Source organism: Gavia stellata, chromosome 16 (assembly GCF_030936135.1).
Source record: "Gavia stellata isolate bGavSte3 chromosome 16, bGavSte3.hap2, whole genome shotgun sequence".
In the NCBI taxonomy this organism is placed as follows: domain Eukaryota; kingdom Metazoa; phylum Chordata; class Aves; order Gaviiformes; family Gaviidae; genus Gavia; species Gavia stellata.
This window is the reverse complement of record NC_082609.1, coordinates 20,564,467-20,588,370: the sequence shown is the minus strand read 5'-3', so window position 1 is coordinate 20,588,370 and position 23,904 is coordinate 20,564,467. Positions and strand designations below refer to the sequence as shown.

Below are 23,904 nucleotides of genomic sequence, written 5' to 3'. Positions count from 1 at the left end.
GTCAGTGCTACACGTCCTGCTGGAGCGCTGGGACACGGGCACGGGGGGACGGAGGCGTAGGGACACAGGGACATGGGGACACGGGCAGATGGGGAGATGGGGACACGGCGAGACAGGGACACAGGGATGGGGACATGGGGAGACAGGGAGATGGGGACATGGGGAGATGGGGACATGGGGACATAGGGACACAGGGAGATGATGGGGACATGGGGAGATGGGGACATGGGGAAATGGGGACATGGGCAGATGGGGAGGTGGGGACACAGGGAGACAGGGACACAGGAAGACAGTGAGACAGGGGGACAGGGACATGGGGAGACGGGAACACGGGGAGAGGAGGAGACAGGGACATGGGCACATGGGGACATGAGGAGATGGGGACATGGGGAGCACATGGGACATGGGGAGTGTTGCGGCATGGGGACACCAGAAATGCTGGGGACCAAGTCCTTGTGCGTGAGGACGCACAGGGCACTGGCCCCAGGACATGGTGACACATGGAGCGCCAGACCACTGGTTCTGGGGCACAGGGAGATGTGGGGTGCTGGGGCACTGGTCCTGGGGTGGGGGGGCATGTGGGGTGGTGGGGCCTCAGCCCCCAGGCATGGGGACATATGGGGTCCCACGTCACATGGAGGATGCAGAGCCCCTGGTTTGGCAGGACCCTGCCATGGGTGCTGAGCAGTGGCATTCCGTGGGGGGCAGCTGGAACCACAAGAGCTCCCCAGCCAGCCCTCGCCGTGTCTGTCCCCTGGTCCTCTGTCCCTCTGTCCCCCCGTCCCTCTGTCCCCCTCCCTTCCCCATCCCCTCCCATCCCTTTCAGCTCTCACTTCTCTTCCTGTCCCGCTTTTTCTCTGTCTGTGGTTCCTGCAGAGCTCACGGCTCTCCCCGCTGTCCCTTTTGTCCCCTTCTTGCTCTCTCCTTGACATTTTTGGGGTCAGTTGCACATGTCCTGGTCCCCCTGAAGCGTGTCGATGTGTAAGGCTGGGCTGGGGCTATGTCACCAGGCCTGTTATTCCCCTCCACGGTCCCTCTGCTGCAGGAGGGAGGCGGGAAAATGGACTGGGGACCACCCAGCACCCACTTGGGTGGCAGGAAGGGGATGACGGAGTGGGATTATGCGGGACGGTCCCATCTACAGGGTGACATCAGCTTGTCAGCTCCACCGAAGTGATCAATCCCTGGGGATGTCTGGTCCCTGCAGGGCTGGGCAGGTGAAGTGCCCCATGACTCAGGATGCTGCAATGGGGCAGAGGCACAGGTCGCTGGGTTGGGAGCCGGCTGCCTCCTTCCTGCCCCGTGCCTGGGGCACGTACAGCTCCACCTGCCCACCGCGGTTCACAACTGTCTTTCGACGGCTGTGTTATGTCTGCTTCCTCCTCCCCACAGCCTTGCCATTGCGTGCCGGTAGTTGGAAATCACCCTGGCCTCGGTGACGTCCCCGTGCGGGGAGACATGCTCGGCGGCAGTGACAGCTGGCGGTCATCTTGTGCTCCCCACCTCCTGTCTGGCTGCTTGGATCACGGGGACGCAGGCAAGACGCAGGCACAACGTTGAAGAGAAAGAGGAAGGGTGCCAGCAGGGAGGGGGCTGGTGCCTGTCCCACTGCGGTGACGCGCGGCAGAGCCAGCTCTGCCTGAGGCATTTGTGCGGACCCAGCTTGCGCAGAGGCCACCCTGCAGAGATGTCCCGGCCGGTGCCTTCACTTGGCTCTGCTGCTGCCTGCGTCACCCTCCTCCTCGGCTGCACCGGGCTCGGCTCAGCCACCCAATTGTCCCCAAGTAAGTGCCTTGGTGGGTCTGGGGGGTGATGGGGCAGGGCGGGGAGGCCTTGCTGGGACACCCTGATATTGCGACCCATGACACTTGGAGGGTATAGCTGGGTGTCATGGTGAAAGCTTGCGGCACTGCTCTGCTGCCTTCCCTGGGTGTTCGTGTTGAAAACCCAAGTGAAGACCTGAAACCCTGCCACCCCTTTCCCTTCTGGCAGCAAAGATCAGGTTAGTTACTGCTCTCTTAACCTGAATTTCCCCTGTCCCTCAGATGCAGAGAGGTGACGGAGGCTGCAGGAAACCTGTTGGATGTAAGCGGGGCCCCCCTGGGCCAGGTGTCCTGGGGACGACCTGGATGGAGCTTTTTGAGCTAGGAGTGATGTGCAGGGGAGCAGAACCCAGCCGCATTTTTTGAGCGAGCCAGAAAAGGGGTTTGATCAGGAGTTGTTTGGTGTCCTGGGACCTTCCTGTTCTTCAGTTTTGTTCTATACATGCAGTGAAAAGCCTCCGACCACAGGAAGACAGGCAGGCGTGCGCAGCCCCAGCTGCAGTGGGGGGCTGAGCAGGGAGGGGCTGGTGGGGAGGAGGAGGAGGCAGGAGCCCCGGTGGGAGAATGTAACCCATCCTGGCATGGGTGGCTACATCCTGACCCCATCCTGGCATGGGTTTCCTGCCGGCCCTTTTGAGCTTGTTGGGTTGCGGGGAACCCGTTGTGCTGGGCTCAGTAGGAAAAGGGACGTCGGCAGAGCCACCTGACCCCGCAGCGGTGCGTGGGAGCAGAGCCCATCTAGGCTGTGGGCAGGGCGCCCAGCTGGACCGGCACCGCTGCCGTGGCACCACTGGGAGAACAGCATGGATGGCACAGGATGTGGCACAGCTCCGCGTGGCATGGGAGGCAGGATGTTAAGGTCTCCCATGTACCGAGCTGCCCCTGCCATGGGGCAGGGAGACGCCAGCTCCTGCATTTGCTGGTGGCTCTGCAGGGAGGGGTGACAGCTCCTGCATGGTCCTGAGTGGGAAGGGGCAGTGGGAGGGGGTTCTTGGCCGTGCCTGATGCCTTGTGTCCTCTGCAGTGCGTGGCAAAGGGCGAGTCTTGATCCCCCTCACTCCCCAAGAAGAAGCCACGTGCCCCAGTGCCTCTGTGGAAGTTTTTCTCAACGGCACCCTCACCACTCGCGTCCTCCCTGCCCTCTACTCCGTGGTCCTGCTCGTGGGGCTCCCGGCCAACGCTCTGGCCTGCTGGGTCCTGGTGGCCAACTTCAGGAGATGTTCCAGCAGCCTCTTCCTGCTCAACCTGGCCAGTGCAGACCTGCTCTTTGTCCTCCTGCTGCCCTTCAAGATCTCCTATCACCTCTTGGGCAATCACTGGCTCTTTGGGGACTACCTGTGCCGCACCATGGTGGCCTTGTTTTATGGGAACATGTACAGCTCCATCCTCTTCCTCACCTGCATCGGCCTGGACCGATACATCTCTGTGGTGCACCCGTTCCTGTGGAAGCGCTCCAGTTGCATGTGGGCCAAGGCAGGCGTCTGTATTGGCATCTGGCTGGTGGTGGGGCTGGGTATGAGCCCTCTGCTTTTGCACCCGCAGACAAGGCACATCTCGAGCCTGAAGATCACAACGTGCCACGATGTCCTAGGGAAGGATGAGCATATGTTCCTCGTCTACTATTTCCTCTGCCTGGTGGGGCTGGGCTTTGGCTTGCCCTTCGTGCTCATGACCATCTCCTACAGCTGCATCCTGGTGCGGCTGCTGGCCAAGGGGAGACGCTATGGGCAGGTGGTGCGTGTCCTGGCCCTGGTCCTTGTAGTCTTCATCCTCTGCTTCACCCCCAGCAATGTGCTGCTCTTCATCCACTACATGCTGGAGGCTACAGGGTGCCACAATGTCACCTACATCTGGTACGCCCTGGCCCTGGCACTTGGTGCTTTCAACAACTGCTTCGATCCCTTCATCTACTTCTACATCTCCCAGGATTTTCGGGGCTGGGTCCGCAATGCAGGCAGCTGCTACTTGATGGGGCTCAAGACCTCGTCGGGGAGGGCCTCAGAGAAGGCAGCCCTGCCCCTGAGGTCCAGTGAGCAAAGCAGCTGTAGGCAGGGCTAGGGGGTGCCGGGCTGTGTCCCCCTGCCCGAAGGAGGAGGGATCCTGCAGCTTTATGCCCAGCACAAAGGGCCACGCTGTCCCAGGCTGGAAGCAGGTTTGGGCAGAAAATCCCGCCCTGGATCTGAGGTTCACTAGGACTTTGCCCCAGTTTTGCAGTTCCTCTGATGCCGCTGGCACCGTCCCCATCCCGTGGGTCCCCCGGCTGGGTGCCTGGCCCTGGCACCCCCATCTCCCTGCTTGCCAGACCCCAGCATCCCTCACCGTTCCTCCTGCAGTGACCAAACCCTCCAGAGTACAAATAAATCTTTATTTCTCCCTGCTGGTGGAAGGAACAGGTATAAATACCCCAGCTGAGCAGGAGCCGTCCTCCATCGCCAGGACTACATGCCAGGCACACATGGCCAGCCCTGCTCCTGTTGACCCCCCCTCTCCCCTGGCCAAATATGCTATAGTAGATGCAAGAAGGGGAGTGGGGGGTGGCTTGGGTGTCCTGACCTTGCCCCACGGGCCCAGCGCTGGAGAGGGAACATCATGCTATGTTCCCCCATGCTGGCAGGCACCACATGCCCCCCTGCCTGACACTGTGCCATGCTGCCGAAACATGCAGGCACCATGTTTCTGCTTTTATTTTCCCTTTTACTTGCTTCCCTCAGCGCTGGGCCCAATGACAGACATGCCACCCAGAAGCGAGAGCACATGTGGCAGCCTGCCCAGCCCTCCCACGAGGGGGTACCGCGGCTCAGCATCCTGGTCCCCACTAGTCCCCTGGTCCCCACCAGTCCCGGGGTCAGGCGGAGGAGGAGGGTGCGGGGTCTGTGGTGTGGGAGCGTGGGGTACCCGTCGTCGCTGCTGCTGGGCACGACTTGACCCCCAGGTTGGTGGCTGCCCCTTTGGCACGGTGGGTCACGTCACTGGCTGGCCCGGCCCCGGCGGCTGGCCCTCGTTCTTCCTGAGGATGACGCTGCTGAGCTCCTGGATGAGTTTGTTGTTGATGGGCGAGGGAAGCTGCATGTTCCTCTTCCTGGGGATCTCCAGGGAGGTCTCCGCACTGGGACTGCTCACTGGTGTGGCCCCCTGGTCCCAGTCCCCTGCCAGTGCCAGGGAAGGCTCCACGTTCCTCTCCAGAGAGGCTGTTTTGGTGGGTCTGAGCCCCTGGGCTGGAGCTTTGTCACTCTCCAGGTTCAAGCCCCTTTCGAGGGACAGGGCTTTGGTGATGGAGGGACCTGCCACCCTCCCGGCCGGGCTGGCGGGCAGCGAGGAACGCAGCGCCGTGACTGGGGGCTGCTCGGGGAATGGGGCCGGTTTCTTGGACCTGTCCACTGGGGGCACGGCTGACAGGTCTGCCAGCAGCCCCTGCCCCAGCTCCAGTGCAGCTAGCTCAGGGAAGTTGCCCACCTCCTCGTAGACAGGATCAGCGTCTGCCTCCTTCTCCTGCTGCTCCTCCAGGGAGTCCTGGTGCATCTTCATGGGCTGCGGGAGGGTGGGGTGTTGGGGTGAGTGGCACGGTCCACACCACTCAGCGCTACCCCTCTGTCCCCCCTCACCTTGCCCTCCCTGCACTCGGGCGCTGCCTGGGGAGTCTTGCCCCCTCACCATGGGGCTGATGCCCACAGGGGACCCCACCTCGATCAGGTCTCTTTACTTGGGCACTGTTGCCCTTTCTTTCCCCATCACTGATGGAGGGTGAGTGTTTTGGTCCCTGCCAAGGCATGGTCCATGCCAACACGCTGTGGCACCAGCCCAGCATCCCTTGGCAGAGGTGGTCTGGGATGGGTAGTGCAGATGGGCACCCATGCAAAACCCAAAGCCAGGTGAAGTGAGGTCCAGCCAGGTGGCCCCTGTGGAAATAACCTGATGGCAAGGAGGACCCAAACCTATTTCCTCACATCTCTTCTGTTCATCCGTTCTGGGCAATGCCTGCAAATGGGAGATGTGCTGGGAGCTGGGCTGGACTGTTGTCTTGCTTGCACACACTGGGACTATTCAGGGACCCCCATCTCTGGGCACAGGACACACAGAGCAATGGGCACCCCCTCCCCTGCTATATGGTGTGGGCAGGATGGCCCAGGCATGTCTCCAAGTGCAGGCGGGATGCTGCAGTCAAGCCCTTGCCACCGTAGCCAGGAGGCACGGTGCAAAGCCAGCAACGGACGCGCTCCGTGTGTGCGGGTACTTACAAAGAACATGGACAAAGTCCTTCGTGTGTGCAGGCGGCGCTAGAAACAGAGGAGACGGGCAGAGGTAAGCACACGATAGCACAGAGCAGGGTCACGAATGCCTCGGCAGGCAGAGGAGAGGCAGCGGGGTGCAGCACCCCATGTGCCCACACAGGGCCCTGCACACATGGACAGCTGCCACGGACACGAGCACAGCATGCAGCACACACACACCGCCGAGCACAGGGACGCACACCCAAAGCATCCATCGGTACCAGACAGAGTGCACCCGCCTCCAGGGCCCCAGGGTGGGCGCATGGTCTCAGGATGGGTGCATGGACCAGGGTGGGTGCAGGAGCACCCATGAGTAGGGGTAGCTGTGGGGGCTTTACCAAAGTCTGGTTGGCGGAGAGCATGGTGGCATCAGTGCTGTCCCCATGCAGGGGCACCAGCGGCATGGTGCCAAACTTCTGCTTGGCGAGGTCAGAAGAGGAGCGCCGGCGCATGATCACAGGGCGCAGGTCATCGTGCTGTGTGCAAGGACAGGGCAGGGAGGGGGGGTCATGCCAGGCTGCCCTGTCAGCCCCCTCCCATCCCATCCCAGCGTGGCTGAGTGGCATGGCCAGCCTGCACTCACCTGAGCCTTGAGGATGCTGGTGGTCCAATCCCACAGCTCAGCCTGCCCTGAGCACACGAGGTACCTGCAGAGGATTCAGCTGAGAAGCTTCCAGAGAGCAGGGACAGCAGCACCCAGGTCCCCTTGTCGCCTTGCCTGTGAGGCCAGTGCTGCCACATACAACTATACCCCATGTGTGGCAGCATTCTCAGCCCTCCCACAAGCGCTACCGTGGCTCAGCCCCTGGCGCCTGGCTCCCAACTTGTGCCAGGGAGCATGTGCCCCCACCACTCTGTCCCTCGAGTGTCCCAGCCAGGCACCAGCTCTGCCCTGACCCCCAAGGCCCTGTAGCACTGCCCCTGGATGTCCCAGCCCCGCTAAAACTGGGGACAGGTCTCAACGTCCCCCTGGCCCTAGGACGGCAGGGGCAGATACTCACAGCTGTTGTTTGTCCAAGTTCAGCGTGAAACCCCACCTGGGGAAAGGAAGAGACAGGCTGTGGGGCAGCACCGCCAAGCTCAGACACAGCCCAGGGTCCATGGGCAGTGGGGTGGGGCACTGAGCTTGCCCCTCGGGCCAAGGCTTTTCACGGCTTTGGGTCCCGGTGAGGTTTGGCATGATCCCAGCGGCTGGGTTCATGTGCCGGGTGCAAGGACCGAGGGATGCATGCCCCAGGGGAAGGTCCCACTTACTGCGCTGGTGGCTTCAGCTTCTTCCTAATGCCCATGTAAACCTTGGCTGCGTCCAGGGGCCACTCGCGCTCTGGCTTGGCACTCTGAGGAAGGAGATGCGTTGGGTCAGACCAACTTGGTGCCAGCTGCCAGGACGACAGCCACCACCATGCCACCGCTGTCCCTAGGCTCCCCCTCCCCACCTCTCCTCCCGCCTTTGGGCACAGGTCCATCCTCACTACATCCCCTTGGTACCCTCTTCTCCTTGAGCAGCAGCAACCTCCGGTCCCGGATGACGAAGTAACGTTCCTGAAATTTGTTCCCGAGCAGCTTTGGGGGCTCCTCACGGCATTTCAGCAGCCCACACTTGGGGGTCTCGCGCTTGGCACCTGACCAGTGGGGGAGAGGGTGGTCAGGGGGGCTGGGAGCATGTGAGGGTGGCTGGGGTATTGCAGGGGGATCCCACTATGGGTCTCAGGGACGTGCCCCTGAGGCTGCAGGGCAGCAAGGGGAAGCTGGGGACACCCCTAGAGGCTGGGACCCTCTGTGATTGCCTTACCTGTGAAGAGACAGCTGCCCTCACCGATGGGGACCTTCCTCACCAGCAGGTACGCGGCACTGGGCTCTGGGAGCTTGCACCACTGCAAAGCTTGCTCCAGCACCTTCTCCTTGGGGTGCAGGGGCCGCTCTGGGGAGGCAGGGACACTCTTACTTCTATGTCCCCTTCCCCGTGCCAGTCCCCATCCCCTCTGCCACTGGCAGCAAGCCGCCCCCCTGTACCCCACACCTCCTCCTCACCAGCCCGGCCATGCCGAGAGCATCCCCGCATGCCATTCCCACCACGCTCACCCAGCTCCCCATTCTCCAGGGCCTCAAAGGTCAGCCAGATGTCCAGGCTGGCCGCCACGTTGCGCATCTCCAGCACCTGGTTGGTGAGCTCCTCCGCCGTCATTGTGGGGGACACCTGTGGCCGGACACATGGGGAGCTGTGGTGGGTGATGGCAGGATGGGTCCCAGGGACAGGCTGCGCCAGGAGCCTGTGTCCCTCCTCCCTTCCTCCATTATGGCCCTTGTTTGGGACTCACCTTCAGGGTGACACAGCAGTCGGGCAGCTTCTGCTCCAGGTAAACCTCGATGATGAGGTCCCCTGCCTGTGAGAGCTGGGGGAAGAGCAGGTGGCATTGGTGCCATGCTGGCATGGGTGCTGTGCACATTCCCTCTCCCCAGGGGCTGGTGATGGTGTCCCAGGGAGCTGGGGCTGCTTCTCAGAGTGATAGGCGAAGGGAAGGCAAGTGGGGGAAGGTCCTTCCCCAAATATCTGGTGTGGGACAGTGGGGGCTCAGGATGGGCAGCTGGGAGTGCCTCCACCCTCCAGGCAGTCCCACCAGCCCGGGGGTCCCTGACATGGTGAGGGGCAGAAAGCACATCCCTAGTACCTGGGTGTCCTTCCAGGTGGTGATCAGACTGTTCTCCAGATCCATCTGGGATACCTGGTCCTCATCAATCTGCCGGAGGAAGGGTGCACAGGGTGAGAGGGGAGACACATGGAGTCAATGTGGAGTGGGATATAGCTTGAGGACAGACGGCCAGGATGGAGGGATGCAGGGGGAGGCAGAGGTGGGCAGTACGGGGGGATACAAAGGGAGACAGACAGGGCCAGCATGGAGGGGGCTGGCAATGACCCTGCGGGGAGCTTACGTTGAAGATGCTGACATAGTTGTCAATGAGGTCTTCCATCACCTTGACCTCATGCTCCCCTTTGCCATCAGTCTGGAAGAGGCTGGGTGCAAAGAGCAGTGACAAGTTCTTGGTGCTCATCTGGTTGAGGTCTGCACATTTCTGCACCCTGGGGCAAGGAAGACAAGGTTTCAGCCCCAGGCACCCTTCTCTGCCTTACACAAACTCTTCCTGAAAAACAGCCCATTTTCCCCCTGCTCCCCTGCTCCCCAGCAGGAGGAACTTCAAGCTGGGCAGTTTCTGTTTCCAGGACTTCTAGTGCCCATCAAACCAGACCACAGCAGCACCTCATGCTCTGAGTCAGGGATGGCAATTTGCTTTTTTCCCTATTTTTGGGGCACTCATGAAGTTTTCATCCTATGGGGGGGGCGTCACCTACTCCAAAACATCCTCCCCGTCTCTCCTGCTGCAGGACGACTTTGGAAACATTTGAGATGTCCCAGAGCAGCATGCTCTAGCACACCCCAGCACCGGCCTGGGGGGCTGGTGGGGCAGGGCATGGGCACTGGGCTCTTCCTGGCTTACAGTGATGGGACCCAGTGTTCCCTGGGTGGTGAGGGGACCCCACACTGTTGGCTGGCCTTGAGGACCCTGTCTGGACCAGGGGACCCTGCAGAGAGGTGGACCACTGACCGGTAGAGGTGCCCGATGAGCGCAGCCAGGGTCTTGTGATTGAGGCGAGGCAGGCGATGGATGAGCTCCTTGTACCGCTCCAGGCGCTGGGGCTTCAAGGAGATTTCTGGAGGGAGGAAAATGAGTTGTGGACCATTGCTGAGTCTGGTGGACACAGAGCTGACATGGCACCAGGGCTGGTACCAGAACCCTGTCCTGAGGGACACCAGCCCCAGGGGTCCCTAGCAGGCAGCCCAGTGTAGGAGCAGGGGTTGGGTGAAGGAGGTACCTGCAGCCTCCTTCCACTGTGGGTGCAGCTCCAGTGTGAAGACGGGGTCCTCAAGCTCACGGAAGAACCTCTTCAGCACGTCGGTGACATCCTCGATGAAGTTGTCATTGATGCGCAGCTTGACATTGCGGGCATCCCGCCGAAACTCCTCCATCAGTACCTTGATCCGGGACTTGGCTCCGTTCTTGCGGTAAATCCCCTCATGCCGCAGCCCTGGGGCAGGGACACGGGGTCATGGGGGCCCAATCCTGCCCAGAGAATCCCCAACAGGGCTGGTGTCCCAAGAGTAGTGCCTCCTGCCTGGACCCATTGGCCACCCATTGTGTGTTGGAGGATGCTCTGGCTGTGCTGCCGCTGCACTGTGCTCACCGTACTGCGTGATGAAGGCGATGCAGCTGTCCACGATAATGGGGATGTCCCCCCGGCTCAGCTGCTGGTCCCGCAGTGCATTACCCCGGCCCCCCGCTGACGCCTGGATGTCGGTGTACCATGCCGCTGAGTCCGCCCGTGACAAGCCCTGCAGGTAAAATGTCCTGAGAACGACAAGGGCAGAGAAGAGGGAATGAAGGTTTCTGGGGGGGGGGTGTGGGGGTTACCCACTCCTGCCTGTATGCACAGCCTTGCTCTAGGACAGGGAGCCAGGCACAGTCAGGCTGAGCCGAGAGACACCCTACTCAAGACACCCCGGGCTGGGGTGACCTCTGTAAGCCCCTTTGTCACAGCCCTGCTGTCCCAGCAGCATCCTTGCCATGGGTTTGGAATCAACATTGATCCACACACGGGTGCCTTTGCCCCGGGCTGATCTCGCTTGGCACATTCCCCATCCTTCCCACAGCTAGGACTCACCTTCCCATCTCCACCAGGATCAGCAGCTCCTTCTTCTCTGGGGTCTCCGTGGGGGGAACCAGACCTGTATTGGGGTGGGAAGTAGAGGGGTCAGAGCTGCACATGGCTGCCTGCCACATGGTGCCCGTCCCGGGCTGCGGCACAGCACTCACTGAGCTCCTGCAGCCGCCGGAGGTTGATGCTGTCCTCAGCCCCGTCGTCCTCGGCAGGGCAGATGAAGAGGTGGGCTTTCTGCAGGATGAAGAAGGCCTGCTGCCACCGCTCGGGGTTGAGCATGCACTTGTAGCGCAGCTGGCCCACGCGCTGGAACTCGTAGCCCAGCAGGCAGTGACAGCTCATGGGTGTGAACCACTGCGGGACAGAGCAAGAGACGAGCCGGGTAAAGAGAGGGCTCGGCCCCCGAGTGTGGACTCCCCTGAGGATGAGGGGAGGTCACTAGGGAGGATGGGAGCCCCTACAAAGGGAAGGAGGGTGCCTGCCACAGAGGATGAAGAGTGTGGGGAGCTGGGAGGAATCACACCGGGGAAGTGGGGACAGAGCCCAGGGACCCACCAGCAGCACGGGGTGCTGGGGTTGGGGCTGGCTCACCTTGCCGATGGCGCTGGCCCAGGCTTGCAGCGTCTCAGGCCCATCTGTTCCCAGCTGCTGCACTTTTTCCCCAGTGAGGAAGAGCTCGAGGGTGAAGCGAAACCTGCAGAGGATGAACCAGCCCATCAGGGCAGCCCCCCACCATGAACCTGCACCCAGAGCCAGACCAGACCATCGCACCAAGGAGGGAGCAATGCCTGTCCCTGCCCTCTGTGTGCCCATGGGCTCTCTGGGCAAGCAGTGAGGGCAAGGCTGGGGGTACCTTTCGGTGGGGCCGGGGCTGGCAAGGGCCTGGGCTCTGCTCACGCCCAAGGAGATGAGGTCCCCACTCTCAATGTGTCCCACGGGCTCGGTGCATTTCTCTGTCTCAAAGAAGAGCAGGGCTCTCTCCAGGGAGCACCACGTGCGCTGGAAATCTGCAGGACCAGGGGGTCAGTGGCACTGGGGTGGGTGCCCCACTGGCTGCCCCGCCCCGCTCCCTACGCTTACCCTCTTTGCTCTTCTTGGCACTCGGGAGTTTGGGGGGGGCCGTGGCCCGGTACAGGTACCCGCTATGTGTCACTGGCTGTGTGATCTCATTGTAGACGCCCTCCGGACCCAGTTCCTGTATGTGGGGGCTCCCTGTGGGGAACAGCACTGAGAGCGGGGTGGGACCAGGCACCTACCAAAACATGGGTACCGGGGGGCAGGGAGACCCCACTCATGCAGGTGTAGGCAAGGGGGTGCTCCAGGCGTGGGGTTTCCTGCCAAAGAGGCTCCAGAGGAATCCACTGCATTGCCCCATCCCAAAAGAGGGGTGCAGTGGGGCAGGTGGGTCCCCCAGAGAGCCACAGTGCCTGATGCCCTGGCTGTCCCCAGCCTTGGGGCATGCTGTGGGGAGCAGGGGTAAGGAGGAAGCCCCCCCCCCCCCAACATAGCCAGATGGGGCTTGAGGGTCCCCATTACCTGAATGGTTCCTGGGCCTTTTGCTCTCTGGTCCCCACCAAAGGTCAGCCCCAGGGGCAACCTCGCAGGCAGTGGGGTCAGCCGCCAGCCCAGCCTCCGAGGATGAGAAGAACTGCAGGATGGTCTTGAGCAGGGCTGGTCCTGCCACTGCAGTGCACAGTGCCTGGGATAAGACAGGTGCCTGTAGGCATGATGTCCTGGCTCACAGAGACTCCCAGCCCGCTGCCAGGGGTGCTCAAAGGCAGGCAAAGTGGGGCACAACCTCCCACCCAAGCCCCCCGAACTGCCTGGCACGAGGGTGCAGGCACATGCAGCCAAGCAGGAGGTGTTGACATCTCAGACCCAGAGCTGTGGGATGGTTGCCAGCACCCCAGTGTCCTGCCTGCACCCCGAGGTGACCTCTACCTGAAGCACATCCTCTTGAGTGGCGTAGTAGGGATGGGGCAGACGGTACCGTCCCTCTCGGTACTTCCGGGAAATGAAGTCCCGTCTCTGCTCGGCGCTGGCATCCGGGTGGAGTGCCTCAGCAGCGGGGAGGCGAGCGGCCCAAAAGCGGTTGGCTCGGTCATTTCCCAGCACGATGAAGAGCTGCAGGAGAGTCCCATGGTCATGGCAAGCACCAGGGCCAGCCGGGAGGAGCAGGATGCCCAGCGTTCCTGCAACCCGGGGGAGACCGTGGGGCTGCTGCCCTGCCCCGGGGAAGCAGCCTGGCCCCTGAGCATGCTGTGCCAGCCCCAGCACCTTGCCCTGAGTGCCTCTACCTGTACGATTTCGTTGGACCAGACGCTGGTGTCGAGCTTCAGACTTTGCACCTTGGAAATGTTGGAGCCCAGGCTGCGGTGCTGCCCTGCAGGGAGCAGGCAAGTGAGCACCCCATGACCCTGCCAGGGGAACCAGCACCCATTTTGCACCTGTACCCCAGCCAGCACCCTGCTCACCCAGGCAGGCCCAGCCAGCACCTGCCAGGACCCCCGTGTGTCCCCCAGGGAGATGTACTGGCCTGCACACTGCTTGCAGATGACCACACACAAGTTGATGGATGCCCAGTCGGGACTCTGAGCCCAGCAGTCTGCACAGTATTTGTTGGCTTTGTTGGACCAGATCTTCTCTGCCACCTCGTAGTCGTAGAGCATCTCGGCTATGGCCTCCTGCAGGGCCTCCATCCACTCCCGCTTCTCCCGCTCCGACTCCGCCACGAAGCTACGAGCACCAGCACAGCCAAAACTCAGGGGCCTAGTGCTCCCAGCACCTGGGTCCAGCACCCAGCTGCTCCCTCCACCTTGTCCCACCCGGACGCCTGGCGTACCTGAATGTTTTGAAGGGGGTGATGAGCTCAAAGCTGCGGTTCTTGGCTTCGCGGATGGTGGAGCCCCGCATCTCAATCAAGCAGATGCCAATGCCCATTTTAAAGAACTGCAATTTAGAGTGACACTGGTGTTGACTCTGCAGCACCATGGCCACAGTGGTCACATCACCCTGGACATGTCCATGATGCTGGGGCTGGAGCCAGGGAGCTGTGCCTGGTGCCCCCACTCCCATCACTGCTCTTCTTGGACCAGTCAGACCTGGTACCCTGCCACACCTCTCAGCCATCCCACGTGGGCTGACATAAAGCATTCAGCAAGTATGTTATGCCTTAAAATGAAAGGCACATTCTGCCCACAGCCCCCAGAACCTGGCCTTTCAAGTCCCTCTGTTTTGGGGATTTGAGTCCACATTGAGTCAGACACCCACGTAAAGCAAGTATCAACTTGAGCAAAACCTGCAGAGGTTTGATGCTGCTGAGTGCATGCAGGGCAAACTGGAAATGAGGTGACTGGAAAAAAACTGGGGGTGCTGAAAAAATTCAGCAGGCAGGAGGTGGGGATTTCCATGGGCAGCGGGCAGGGTGTGATGGGTCAGCAGAGACCTGCTGCCTCCCATGGGGCAAGCCCGTGTTGCAGCAGGTATGTTTGCTGGTGATTTTGTGGTCATTGATCCACCTGTCCTGTGATGGATTGGGACACTTTGGTGCAACTAAGACCTAAGTGCCAGGCAGAGATGAAGATAATTTGGTGATAGTGAGGAGACTGGGAGGGGGGTCCACTCCTGGCAGTCCCTGCATCTCCAAGCCCAGGCTCCCACTACAGCTGCCCTGTGCAGTATCTCCAGCTTCCTGTTCCACTCTTCCCTTTCTCCTGCCCATCCTTTTCCTCTCTGCTCTCCCTTCGGCACCGGCCCTGGCTAAGCTCCCTCCATTGCTCTCACCCCCATCCACCATTGCCACAGCCTTCTGCGCCAGCGGGGTGTCTGGTCCGGCCACAAACCTGCTCGCTCTTGTACAGCCACATCTCGGGCAGGGTCAGGGCTGCGAACACCTTGGACTTCTGGCCCTTCAGCTCCAGGGTGCCTGACTTCTGGCAGTGAGCAGTGTTGGCGGGCCGGGGCCGGGACCCCACGAGGCGCTGGTCTGTCACCTTCTTCTGCAGCGTGGAGCACCACTCATTCCTCTGGGCTGTGGACCAGGCATGAGGGAGCGGGTCTGAGCCCTTCCCAACAGCCCTGGCATGGAGCAGAGCACCCAGCAGCATGGCAGGGGAGAGGTCCCCTCGCTCATCGTGGCCGGATGTTTTGGGAATGGGGTGAGAGCTGCCCCCGGGATGCTCTGGCTGGAGGAGGGAGGTAGGGACAGTTCCCTGGGGACTGGTGCGCCCTGGACCAGGCCTTCGCTTACCCTCATTCTCGGCACGGAAGACAAAGATACGGTGGCTGGTGAAGACCTGGAACTTGTTGTCCTTGGTGGAGCGAGCCATCTCGATCACAGACAGCGGGATCACCCCCTTGGGGTAGGGCTCCTGGAACAAACCCCAGGCAGGGTAACCCCCTTTGCCCTTCCTGTGGGGCACCTCCATAACCAAACCACCCCAGCACTTGCCTTGCCAAGCACGCTTAGCACCATAACCATAATAGTAAGGGAATGCGGCAGGGATGCCTACAAGTTCCTGCAATAGTGGCTACTCCGGAGCCACGCATGGTACCTGTTTCTGCATGGGTGCCACTGATGTGGGGCCAGCCCAGCTGGCTGTGCTGCGGGACTGGGCAGCAGTGTCTGTCACTCTAGGTGGCATGGCAGCCACCAGCACCCTGCAGCAGGCCTAATGGGGCGATGCAGAGCCCCCACGGAAGGACGAGAGCTTGTGGGACGGGAAAGGGTTGTTGACTCATCCTACGCTCCTAACCCACAGTGCCAGCGCCCACAGAAAGAAGAGCTTCTCCGTGCAGCATATCCTCCATGCAGCACATCCTCCACATCCCCCAGGTGCTTGGCTGGGTGCTGCCTCATAGCACAGCCTGGGGGACACCAGCACCTGGGCAGGAGCTGAGGATTAAGGTAGGGATGGGTCCATGGCTGGGACCCAGAGAGCCCCAATTTGCAGTCTGTCCCAGGGCTTGTGAGCCAGCAGGACACCCCCTTGCCTGCTCCCTGTTGGCAGAGGGACCTTCGCTACCCTGGATGTCCTATGGCATGAGGCTGTGTTCAGACTCCCCAGGCACAGGGGCCACAGCTGCTCTACCCTGGCAATGGCACAGCACTGCTGGCTCCTTACAGAAGGACAAGGGGAGTCAAAGGGGATATGGCAGCTCACGTGGTGTCAAGGCACCCTGCTTAAGTGGCACGGTGCAGCCTCCCCACCCTGCATGCATCCTGCCCCTTTGTACCTTCTCACTGCTGAAGTACATCAGGTTCTTCCCATCGAAACGGACGTAGCGCCTCTGGAAGACATAGTTCCTGTTGGGATGGCAGAAAAACGGGGTGGTTGGGAAGAGGACGATCCCCCTGAGGACCCCACATCTGCTCACAGACCCCCTCTTCCCCCAAGGATGGCTGCACAGAGACCCTTGCAGCACAGCTGGGGCACCCAAGAGGGTCCTCCTGTGGGGAGGTCTGGCTGCCCCAGTTGCATGGTGACCAGTGTGACCACCTCACCAGCCTTGTGCCCAAGGGGGCTTTACCTATGGGGACTGTCCCACAGGTGGGCACGTACCCCTGTGGGGAGAGCTTGTCCAGCCAGCCGCTGAGCATGGTGGGCCGGGGCTCGGAGAGCGACGTGAAGCTGGCATAAGGGGAGATGGTGAGGTCGTCTAGGACCTCGTCTGGGTAGAGATGGGCTGGCAGGCTGAATGGGGCGCCATCGGCCCGTGGTGCCTCCACGGTGGAGTACCCCTCCGTGTCGTTCTGGACAATGCGGTCGATGAGCCGGGACCGGGTCTCCTCATCCTCGCTCCTTCCCTCGCTGCTGCACTCGCTGCTTGTCCTGTGAGAAATGGGGCTCTGAGGGAGCCTGGCTGCAGCAGCACGGCTGCTCACCGTGCAGGGTCCTGGTCAATGCCATCCCTTTTGGGGATACCTCGCACAGCTCCTGGCCCCATCCCAAGATCCTTGGGGCACCCAGTGACGTGGGTGTTTGCATCTCCATGAGCGGGGTGGGACAAGGGCTCAGCGCTCATGAGCCCCATAGCCACCAGCAGCCCGAGGCTCAACCAGTCCTACATGATGGCAAGGCTGGGGGTAGCTGGCAAAATGGGCTTCCCCAACTTGGGTAATACCGCACAGGCCACCACACATCTCCAAACCCCTGGCATCATCTCCTTCCCCTTTTCATGCCACAGGCAGCAAACCAAAGCCAGGCAGCTCCCCAGTCCCATGTCCCGCTCCCTGCTCTATGCCCACTCCAGCTACCTTCTCACCAGGGGTCTTATCGTGCCCTCTCCCTCTACCCCTCCAGTGTTCATGGCACTGGGAAGGTCGTTCTGCCATGACACCCTCCCACCCGCTCTTGTGTCCAGTCAAAATGTTTTGCAAAAGGATTGGGATGGATAGACGGGCCAGTGGATTTCCTGCATCCATCTCCTTTTCTTGGGAAGCCATGCTAAAACCCCCAGCCAGGCCTGGTGAGACTATCCAGCCATAACAATAAAAGGAAATTATAAAAATAAACTGCTAAACCTGCCCCTTCCCCTCAGCCCTCCCAGCCAGACATTTTTCTTTCCCCGAAAAGGAAATGTGCTGGAAAATGTCTGACAGTCTCAGGAGCTCGCGGGGAGCTGCCCAGGTGCAATGGTGATGGGCAGGAAGAGAGTCACAGCAGCTGGGACACCCCAGCACCAGCTGGAGAGCACCTGTGCCACGGGGTTGCTCGTGGCATCCAATGTCAGGATGAAGAAAAGGCTCCAAGAAAGGCAACTAGGATGGTCCAAGCCCTGTCACAGCTTCTGTCTGAGGAGCACCTGAGCAAGCTGGGCATCCCCAACGGGGAAAGGGTGAGTGATGGGAGCAGGTTTCTGAAGATGTGAGCAGCATGAGGAGGGCAGAAAGGCATCTCCTGGCCACCACTGCTTCAGTCACAGTCACAGGAGCAAGGTGCAGAACCACATGGGAAAGGAGCGGCTGACCTGTGGGACTCCTCGCCATGGGATGTTGTAGAACGAGAAATTTATGGAGGAGAAACCCACAGGGGGGTACTGAATATGAGAAACCACCTCCAGCACAAGTCCATGTGCTGGAAATGCTTTTGGACCAGGAGAATGACCCCAAACACCTCCCCTCATCATAAATTCTCCAAACACCTGGTTTTGAGCACTGCCTCATCGTAGGAGCCAAGGCAGTGCATGGACCTGTGCTTTGACCATGGACAGGCACCTTATGAGGCCATCGGACATCAGATGTCCCTGAACCACATGGGACAGAAGCAAAACCTTAAGTCTACCGGGGAAGGTATTGGGCTGGAGCCACTCAGGCTAGGGATCAGCTCTGGAGAAGTGGGATGGTGTATGGGGCTGAGGAGGTGGGTGGAGAGGGAAAATGTCCTGTTTGGCTCCAGTGTCTGCAAGAAAGACAAGAAATGGCCATGGGCAGCTTGGAAGCTCAGAGCACAATGGAAATTGCTGTTTAATTAGGATAACAGAGCCTTGGCAGGTTGATTCATCTGGCTGGAGCCCCAGCCTGGTGTCCAGCTTCTTCAGGAGGGACTGGCCGGGCAATGGGGTGGCTGAAGGACTCTGTACGTCATAGGCAGACATCAGCCTTGAGTACCAGAGCCAGGTGAGAGACAGACCCACTGAATGGGTCAGGGCAAGAGAAAAAGGGGAAAAATCCATGACAGCCCCTTCCTGAGCCATGATTTACAGGCACTGAAACCATGAAGAGCTGGAGGACAAGCAGCATCTGGCAGGGACAAGCAAAGCCCACGGCCCGGCTGGAGTGGGGTTTCTCAGCATCCCAGGAGCATGCCAAGACTCAGGCCAACTCCCAGCTCTGCCCTTGAGGACAGAGTTGGTGGAGGAGGCCTCCAAGCAACAAGTCTGCAAAGGCCAAGTCATCTCCCTTTTCAGCTGGTGTCAGGCAGTGAAGACAACTAACCTTAGGGCCAAATGAGTCCCCAGGGCAAGTAGAGGGTCTTTCCAGGTCATCTGAGCCTGGAGGGTGATGCCTGAGGTGCACTGAGTTGGGGCAGTCTCAGCCTGTCAGTGCTCATGTGGGAGAGCTGGTGGAGGGTGGAGGATGAAGGATGGGTGATGGAAGAAAGGGATCTGCTGGTGGTGAGGGGACCAGGGAGCTACTGATGCATCCGGTTACTTCAACTGGGGGTCATGGGCCAGACAATCAACCTGCTGGTGGGCACCTGGAGGTAGGTAGGGAGATAAGGATTAAGCTGTCAAGGACACACCATTCCCAGCGTTTCTTTTCCTGCAGGGAAGATGCCTTGAAGTGTGGGAAGAAGCAGTCCAGGTAGGTATCTGCCTGAGGATCATCTCATTGTGGCTCTCGATGCAAACCAGGGCAGCGTCGACCATCCTCACCACGATGCCTGAGGAGCTGCTGTCTGACCCAGTCTCCCGAGCTCCATGGGGTGACACAGGCACTGGTGTGACACTGTGTCTCTCCTGCTGAGACTGATGTCTGAAGTAGAGCAGATGCTGTCCTCCACACCAGCATTTCAGGGAGCTGAGCATCACCAGCGTGGATGAAGGTGTTCAGTGTCAGAGTGGGCGAATCCCACCCTACACTCCAGGCTATGCTGGACCCTCAGAGACCCAGCTCCCAGTTTTAAGGGGAATTTCACATTCCTCTTCCTCTTTGCTGAGGAGGTCTCATTGCTGGCAGAGGCTGCTCTGCCCATCTCTAACACCCACTGCACAGACGCCAAGTCAGAGAGCAGCGTGGTCCAGATGAAACTCCCGCAGAACAGGTTCAGAGGAGGTATCTCAGGTAGGAGGAAGATATTGTGCCAAAGGGGTGGGAGGGCCTCTCTGAAGTTTGGGAGTGGGAAATATTTCCCATAATGAGTGGGTTGGTGGGCTGCAGGAGATGCTCGTGTTGTCCCCAGTGATCAGGTGCCAGTCAGCAGGATGAGTAACGGACTGAACTGGAGAAGGATTGAAGAGGAGGATTGGGAGGTCCCACAGAGGCAGGGGCAGGGGCCAGGGCTGGCCAGCAGTGGCTCAGCAGCTGAGCAGGAGCCCATAGCTCTGCTCCAGGGGGATCGCAGTTGGACCAGTGGGGTTGGTCTGGGGAGGAAAGTGTTGGAGCAGCTGGCCAACGGGGTCTATGAGTACTATGCAAAAGGTCTCCAAAGGCTTTTCTGTCTCTTGTTCAACTCCCCACACCCCAACCACTTAGTGCTCAGGCTGGGAGAAAAAAACGTATGAGCCGCTGCCTCTGACACTCTGCTGACTGTTGCATCCTGTCTCTTCTCAGCAAGATGAGGCTGCAAACTCCCTCGTGGTTCCAGGGCTGTAAGTGCCAGGCCAATGCCTCTGGACCCCAGCTCCCTGGAAGCTGCTGGATGGAGACTGTGACCCATGGACCAGCACACAGCCCTGCTCTGAACTGCTGGTTCAGAGGCTCCATGGCAGATTTCAGTACTTCTGTTTACAAAACTCCTATTCCCAGGTATTTGCAGTTCCCCACCCATGGCCCCTGTTGGCTCTCATCTGGCTGCAGCATCTGGCTGTGACACTGGATCAGGCCACACCACAGGGACTTGCACCCAGAGCAGGAGATGGGCTGGACCGACCAACACGGGGGCCAGAAAGGCAGGAGCATGGGGACGTACTGGCCAGCAAGGCCAGGGGCAGAGCTGAAGGACACAGAGCTGCAGCTCCCCTCCTCCTGTCTAAGCAACACAGGAAAAAGAGCCCTCCCCATCCGAAATGGGAAGAGCAGCTTTCCTTCCTCTTTCTGAGATGCTATCAGGAGTTGTGGAAAGTACATTTCAAAAACATTTTAAAGGTGCCCCTCACAATCTCACGGTCCACCACAGTGTGACAGACCAGCAAATGCTGATCTGATGATGCTGGAGCCTTTGGAGGTCGCACATCCCTTCATCTGGAGCTTGGATCCATCCCATTTTTGAGCAATCCCTCTCCCCCATGGTGTTTCCCTGCTCCCAGCAGCCAAATCCAGGCTCTGCCCAGCGTGCAGCTGCCCAGTGACACTGGCACTGCCCTGGCTGTGCACCCAGAGCATCTGCTGACAAGCACTGTCCCCCCAAGGACCACCCACCAGAACGGCTCCTTCTCACCTCTGAGCCCATAGGCTCTTCTTGAAACTGCTGACCTGATCCCAGATACTCCTGATCGGCTCTATGCTGGGGGAGAAGCCCCCACTGCCTCTCAGACTGTCCCCAGGGGTGTCCCCTGTCCCCCTGGCATGCAAACCCCAGACCCCGAGCCCAGCCCAGCTCCTGCAGCCTGGAGGAGGTGATGCCTACCTGCGTGCTTCTCGCTCCAGGCCCAGCTCAGACACTGCCTCGTAGCTCTGATCGGAGGACATGCCAACACCCTGGGAGGAGAGATTGGTCACACCTCCTCTCCCCTCCGCCCTTTCCCATCCCAGACCGCCTCAACCTGCCTAGCCCACTGAGCAGGGGGCTCAGCCTGTGACCCCCACCCCAGCAGCGATGCTCAGCCAGGCACTGCCATCTCACCGGCTGCAGCTCCCTACTTCGCAGCAGCTGGTGGGATGCAGAACGATGGCAGGGGACAGCCACCATCCCCACAGCCCCCTCTCACCTTCTGCTCCCGGGATGGGGCTCCGTGCCCAAAGATGGTCTCGCTGTAGGGGCTGACGGGCTGCTCCCCGACCTCTGTGGGCAGAGACATGGGAAGGAAAGGCAGTCAGCGGTGCCTGCTGCAGGGCAGTGACCAGCCAGGACTGCCCACCCTGGAGGGGGACCCCCCCACCGAGCCCGCCACAGCACGCCCCAATATCCAAGGTGTCTGGCACAACAGGGATGCCAGCCCAAATACGTGTGGGGCTGGGCCCTGCCTTGGCAAGGGGCCACCCCGGTCCCTTAGCGAGGCAGGAGCAGGGGGAAAGGAGCTGGGGGCAAGGCAGGGGGTGTGGGTGTCCCCCTCACCCCCCTTCACTGGGGACACCGGGAGGTCCCCGCTGTGCACTGATGCCCTGGGGGGTCTCACCTGGTTTGCTGGTGGGTCTCTGCGGGATGGGGGGAAGGCCCCCGCCGGGCCAGCTGGGCCTGCTGGAAAACAGGAGAGGGGTTACTGTGGCTGCAGCTGGGACGAGGTGGGAGCCTGCGGGGTTTTTCCACCTCGGTTTCCCGTCTGGCTTACATGGGTTGGAGGCTGCGCCTGACTGGGGCTGAGCCCGGCTTTGTCCCCCAGGATGTGCAGCATCCCCTCCCTGCTCCCAGCACCCTCCTTGCTCCCTTCTGCTCCCCACCCTGGGACCTGATGGGTTGTGTCTTCTGGGGCTGCCAGGCATTTCTTATCCCAGCTCACCCCCCCTCTAACATCTCCTTCCTTGCTCCCAGCAAGAGCCCTCACTCAGCCACCCCCTCACCATGCCGAGGAGCCCCAGCCCTGCTTCCTGGGGTGAGCAGAGGAGACACAGCAGCTTCTCCCACCAACCAGAACAAATCATCCGGGGGCCCAGGGCCACCCTGTCAGCTCAGAGGGATCCCAGCTGCCTTGCGGGACTGTTCCATGCAGAGCCTGGGGAAGGCGTGGGGAGGGTGGTGAAAGGGGCTTTGTCAGCACCCGGAGGCAGGCAGGGCCAGGCTGGGGATGGGGTCCTGGGCATGGGGGGCTCTCCGGATTCTTGGCTCCCTGGGGCGAGGGAAAGCATCTGCTTACTCAGGCTTGTTGTCCGGCTGGGTCAGCTCCTGCGGGGACAGAGCCGGGGGCTGAGCAAGAGCCTGACCCTGGGGACCATCCTCCTCTCCTGAGTCCTCAGTGGGTGCTGACGGGGGCTCGAGTCCTTCATAGATGACGTTGGACACCATCTCCAGCCTGCCCTGCCCTGAGCCCGGCTGAGAGGCTGCCCTGGGGCACGGCGAGGGATCTCTCCTGGCTGGGGCAGCTGCGGTGGGCAGGGGAGGGTTGGACACAGGGTGACCCTCCAGCACACTCCCAGGGCAGAGCTCAGCTGCTGGGACCCTGTGGCTGTGCCGTGGTGGAGCGGACGGGCGGGATTTCTCTGATGCCTCCAGAGTTTGTCCATGATCCGGAGCTGAGGGCGGCCGTGTATCCTCCCGAGCACTCTCCCGCGCTCGCAGCCGGGATACTCCCATGCCCATGGCCACAGCTGCCCCTGGGCCAGCCGGCGGTGCTGGCCTGGGCTCTGGGCTCTCCAAATCCGTGGAGCTCTCTCCTGGCACAAACCCCTCCAGTACCACAAAGGCTGCAGGCGCACTGTCACTGCCCGGGCTGTGTGCCGGCACTGTGGTGCGTGCTGGCAGCGCGGATGCTAAGCCCTGCTCTGGCTTTGAGCGAGGGAAAACTGTCCTTGGCTTGGGAACTGGCTTCACGAGGGGAGGAGCAGGGTCCTTCTCTAGAGGCGATGCCTGGGCGGGCTCAGTAACACGCTGCCGCGTCCCAAAGGCATCAGTAGCCCCTCCTGGCTCTGTTTTCATGGCATCCTCGCCCGCCTGGGGGGCATCCAGGACCTCGGTGGCTTGGAGATGGGTGTCTCCTGCTGTGGGTCCCCCCTGGGGTTGACTGAGCATCCGTGTCTGCTGCACCAAGTTTAGGATCCTTTTGCGGTGCCCGGTGGCAGTGATGCCAATCTGCTGCAGGTGGTCACCGTCCAGCAAGGCGGCGTCTCTGGCCATGTGGTACCCATGCTGCTTGAAGACATCCCGGTACCTCTCCAAGTGGATGGTGGCCAGCCAGTCTGCAATATCGGAGTCAGGACCGCACAGGGAGCTCATGGCCCTGGTGTGCCTCTGTGACAGATGCTCAGCCCATCATCTGTGGAAGGAGGAAAGAAAGGGAGTGAGGAAGCAGCAGGAAGGGAGGGGGGTGGTTAAGCTGCTGTAAAGGGCATGGATCCCATGGGTGGGAGCACAGGATGCTCCCGAAGGTCCCCCTGCCTCGCCACTCTCCCCCGAGCTGCTCACCTCCCAGCTCAAGAAGCCTGCATCCTGTTGTTCCTCAGCCCCAAGCCTCTCTGCCCCTCCCCGGAGCTGCCGGATCCTGGCTCTGCTTTGTTGGCGAGGCCGTGACCCGAGCCCAGACAGGAACCGAGTGGCCGGGGGCTCACAGGGGAGCGGGTGGGCGA

The 23,904-nt window shown here is 60.9% G+C and overlaps 2 protein-coding genes across 2 annotated transcripts; one reads left to right on the top strand and one right to left on the bottom strand.

Annotated features, from left to right (window-relative positions):
• The first annotated feature begins 1,687 nt into the window (after positions 1 to 1,687).
• On the top strand, positions 1,688 to 3,881 carry LOC104253623 (proteinase-activated receptor 3). Its single transcript, XM_009807138.2, has 2 exons — positions 1,688 to 1,784; positions 2,848 to 3,881. Exons 1-2 carry the CDS (start codon positions 1,688 to 1,690, stop codon positions 3,879 to 3,881), a joined length of 1,131 nt encoding a protein of 376 aa, XP_009805440.2.
• Positions 3,882 to 4,169: 288 nt separating this feature from the next.
• On the bottom strand, positions 4,170 to 23,904 carry ARAP3 (ArfGAP with RhoGAP domain, ankyrin repeat and PH domain 3). Its single transcript, XM_059825152.1, has 34 exons — positions 23,744 to 23,904; positions 22,479 to 23,594; positions 21,804 to 21,862; positions 21,396 to 21,469; positions 21,095 to 21,165; positions 16,367 to 16,636; positions 16,041 to 16,110; positions 15,055 to 15,175; positions 14,648 to 14,835; positions 13,648 to 13,754; positions 13,342 to 13,541; positions 13,103 to 13,188; positions 12,747 to 12,929; positions 12,342 to 12,504; positions 11,886 to 12,017; positions 11,659 to 11,812; positions 11,397 to 11,499; positions 10,961 to 11,159; positions 10,809 to 10,872; positions 10,332 to 10,495; positions 9,963 to 10,175; positions 9,695 to 9,800; positions 9,023 to 9,170; positions 8,761 to 8,829; positions 8,410 to 8,484; positions 8,174 to 8,288; positions 7,884 to 8,012; positions 7,580 to 7,713; positions 7,346 to 7,428; positions 7,093 to 7,128; positions 6,675 to 6,738; positions 6,430 to 6,567; positions 6,059 to 6,097; positions 4,170 to 5,351 (listed from the first exon to the last, which is right to left on the bottom strand). The coding sequence occupies exons 2-34, from the start codon at positions 23,552 to 23,554 to the stop codon at positions 4,785 to 4,787; spliced, it is 5,400 nt and encodes a 1,799-aa protein (XP_059681135.1). The 5' UTR covers positions 23,555 to 23,594; positions 23,744 to 23,904; the 3' UTR covers positions 4,170 to 4,784.

Bases quoted from the DNA above. Each gene is read 5' to 3' on its own strand.
- LOC104253623 (XM_009807138.2), top strand. From the start codon at position 1,688: ATGTCCCGGCCGGTGCCTTCACTTGGCTCTGCTGCTGCCTGCGTCACC. The intron at 1,785-2,847 runs GTAAGTGCCTTG...TGTCCTCTGCAG, and splicing joins AGCCACCCAATTGTCCCCAA to TGCGTGGCAAAGGGCGAGTC.
- ARAP3 (XM_059825152.1), bottom strand. From the start codon at position 23,554: ATGAGCTCCCTGTGCGGTCCTGACTCCGATATTGCAGACTGGCTGGCC. The intron at 10,176-10,331 runs GTGAGCACAGTG...TCCCTGCCCCAG, and splicing joins CGCCTTCATCACGCAGTACG to GGCTGCGGCATGAGGGGATT. The intron at 9,801-9,962 runs GTACCTCCTTCA...TCCTCCCTCCAG, and splicing joins ACAGTGGAAGGAGGCTGCAG to AAATCTCCTTGAAGCCCCAG.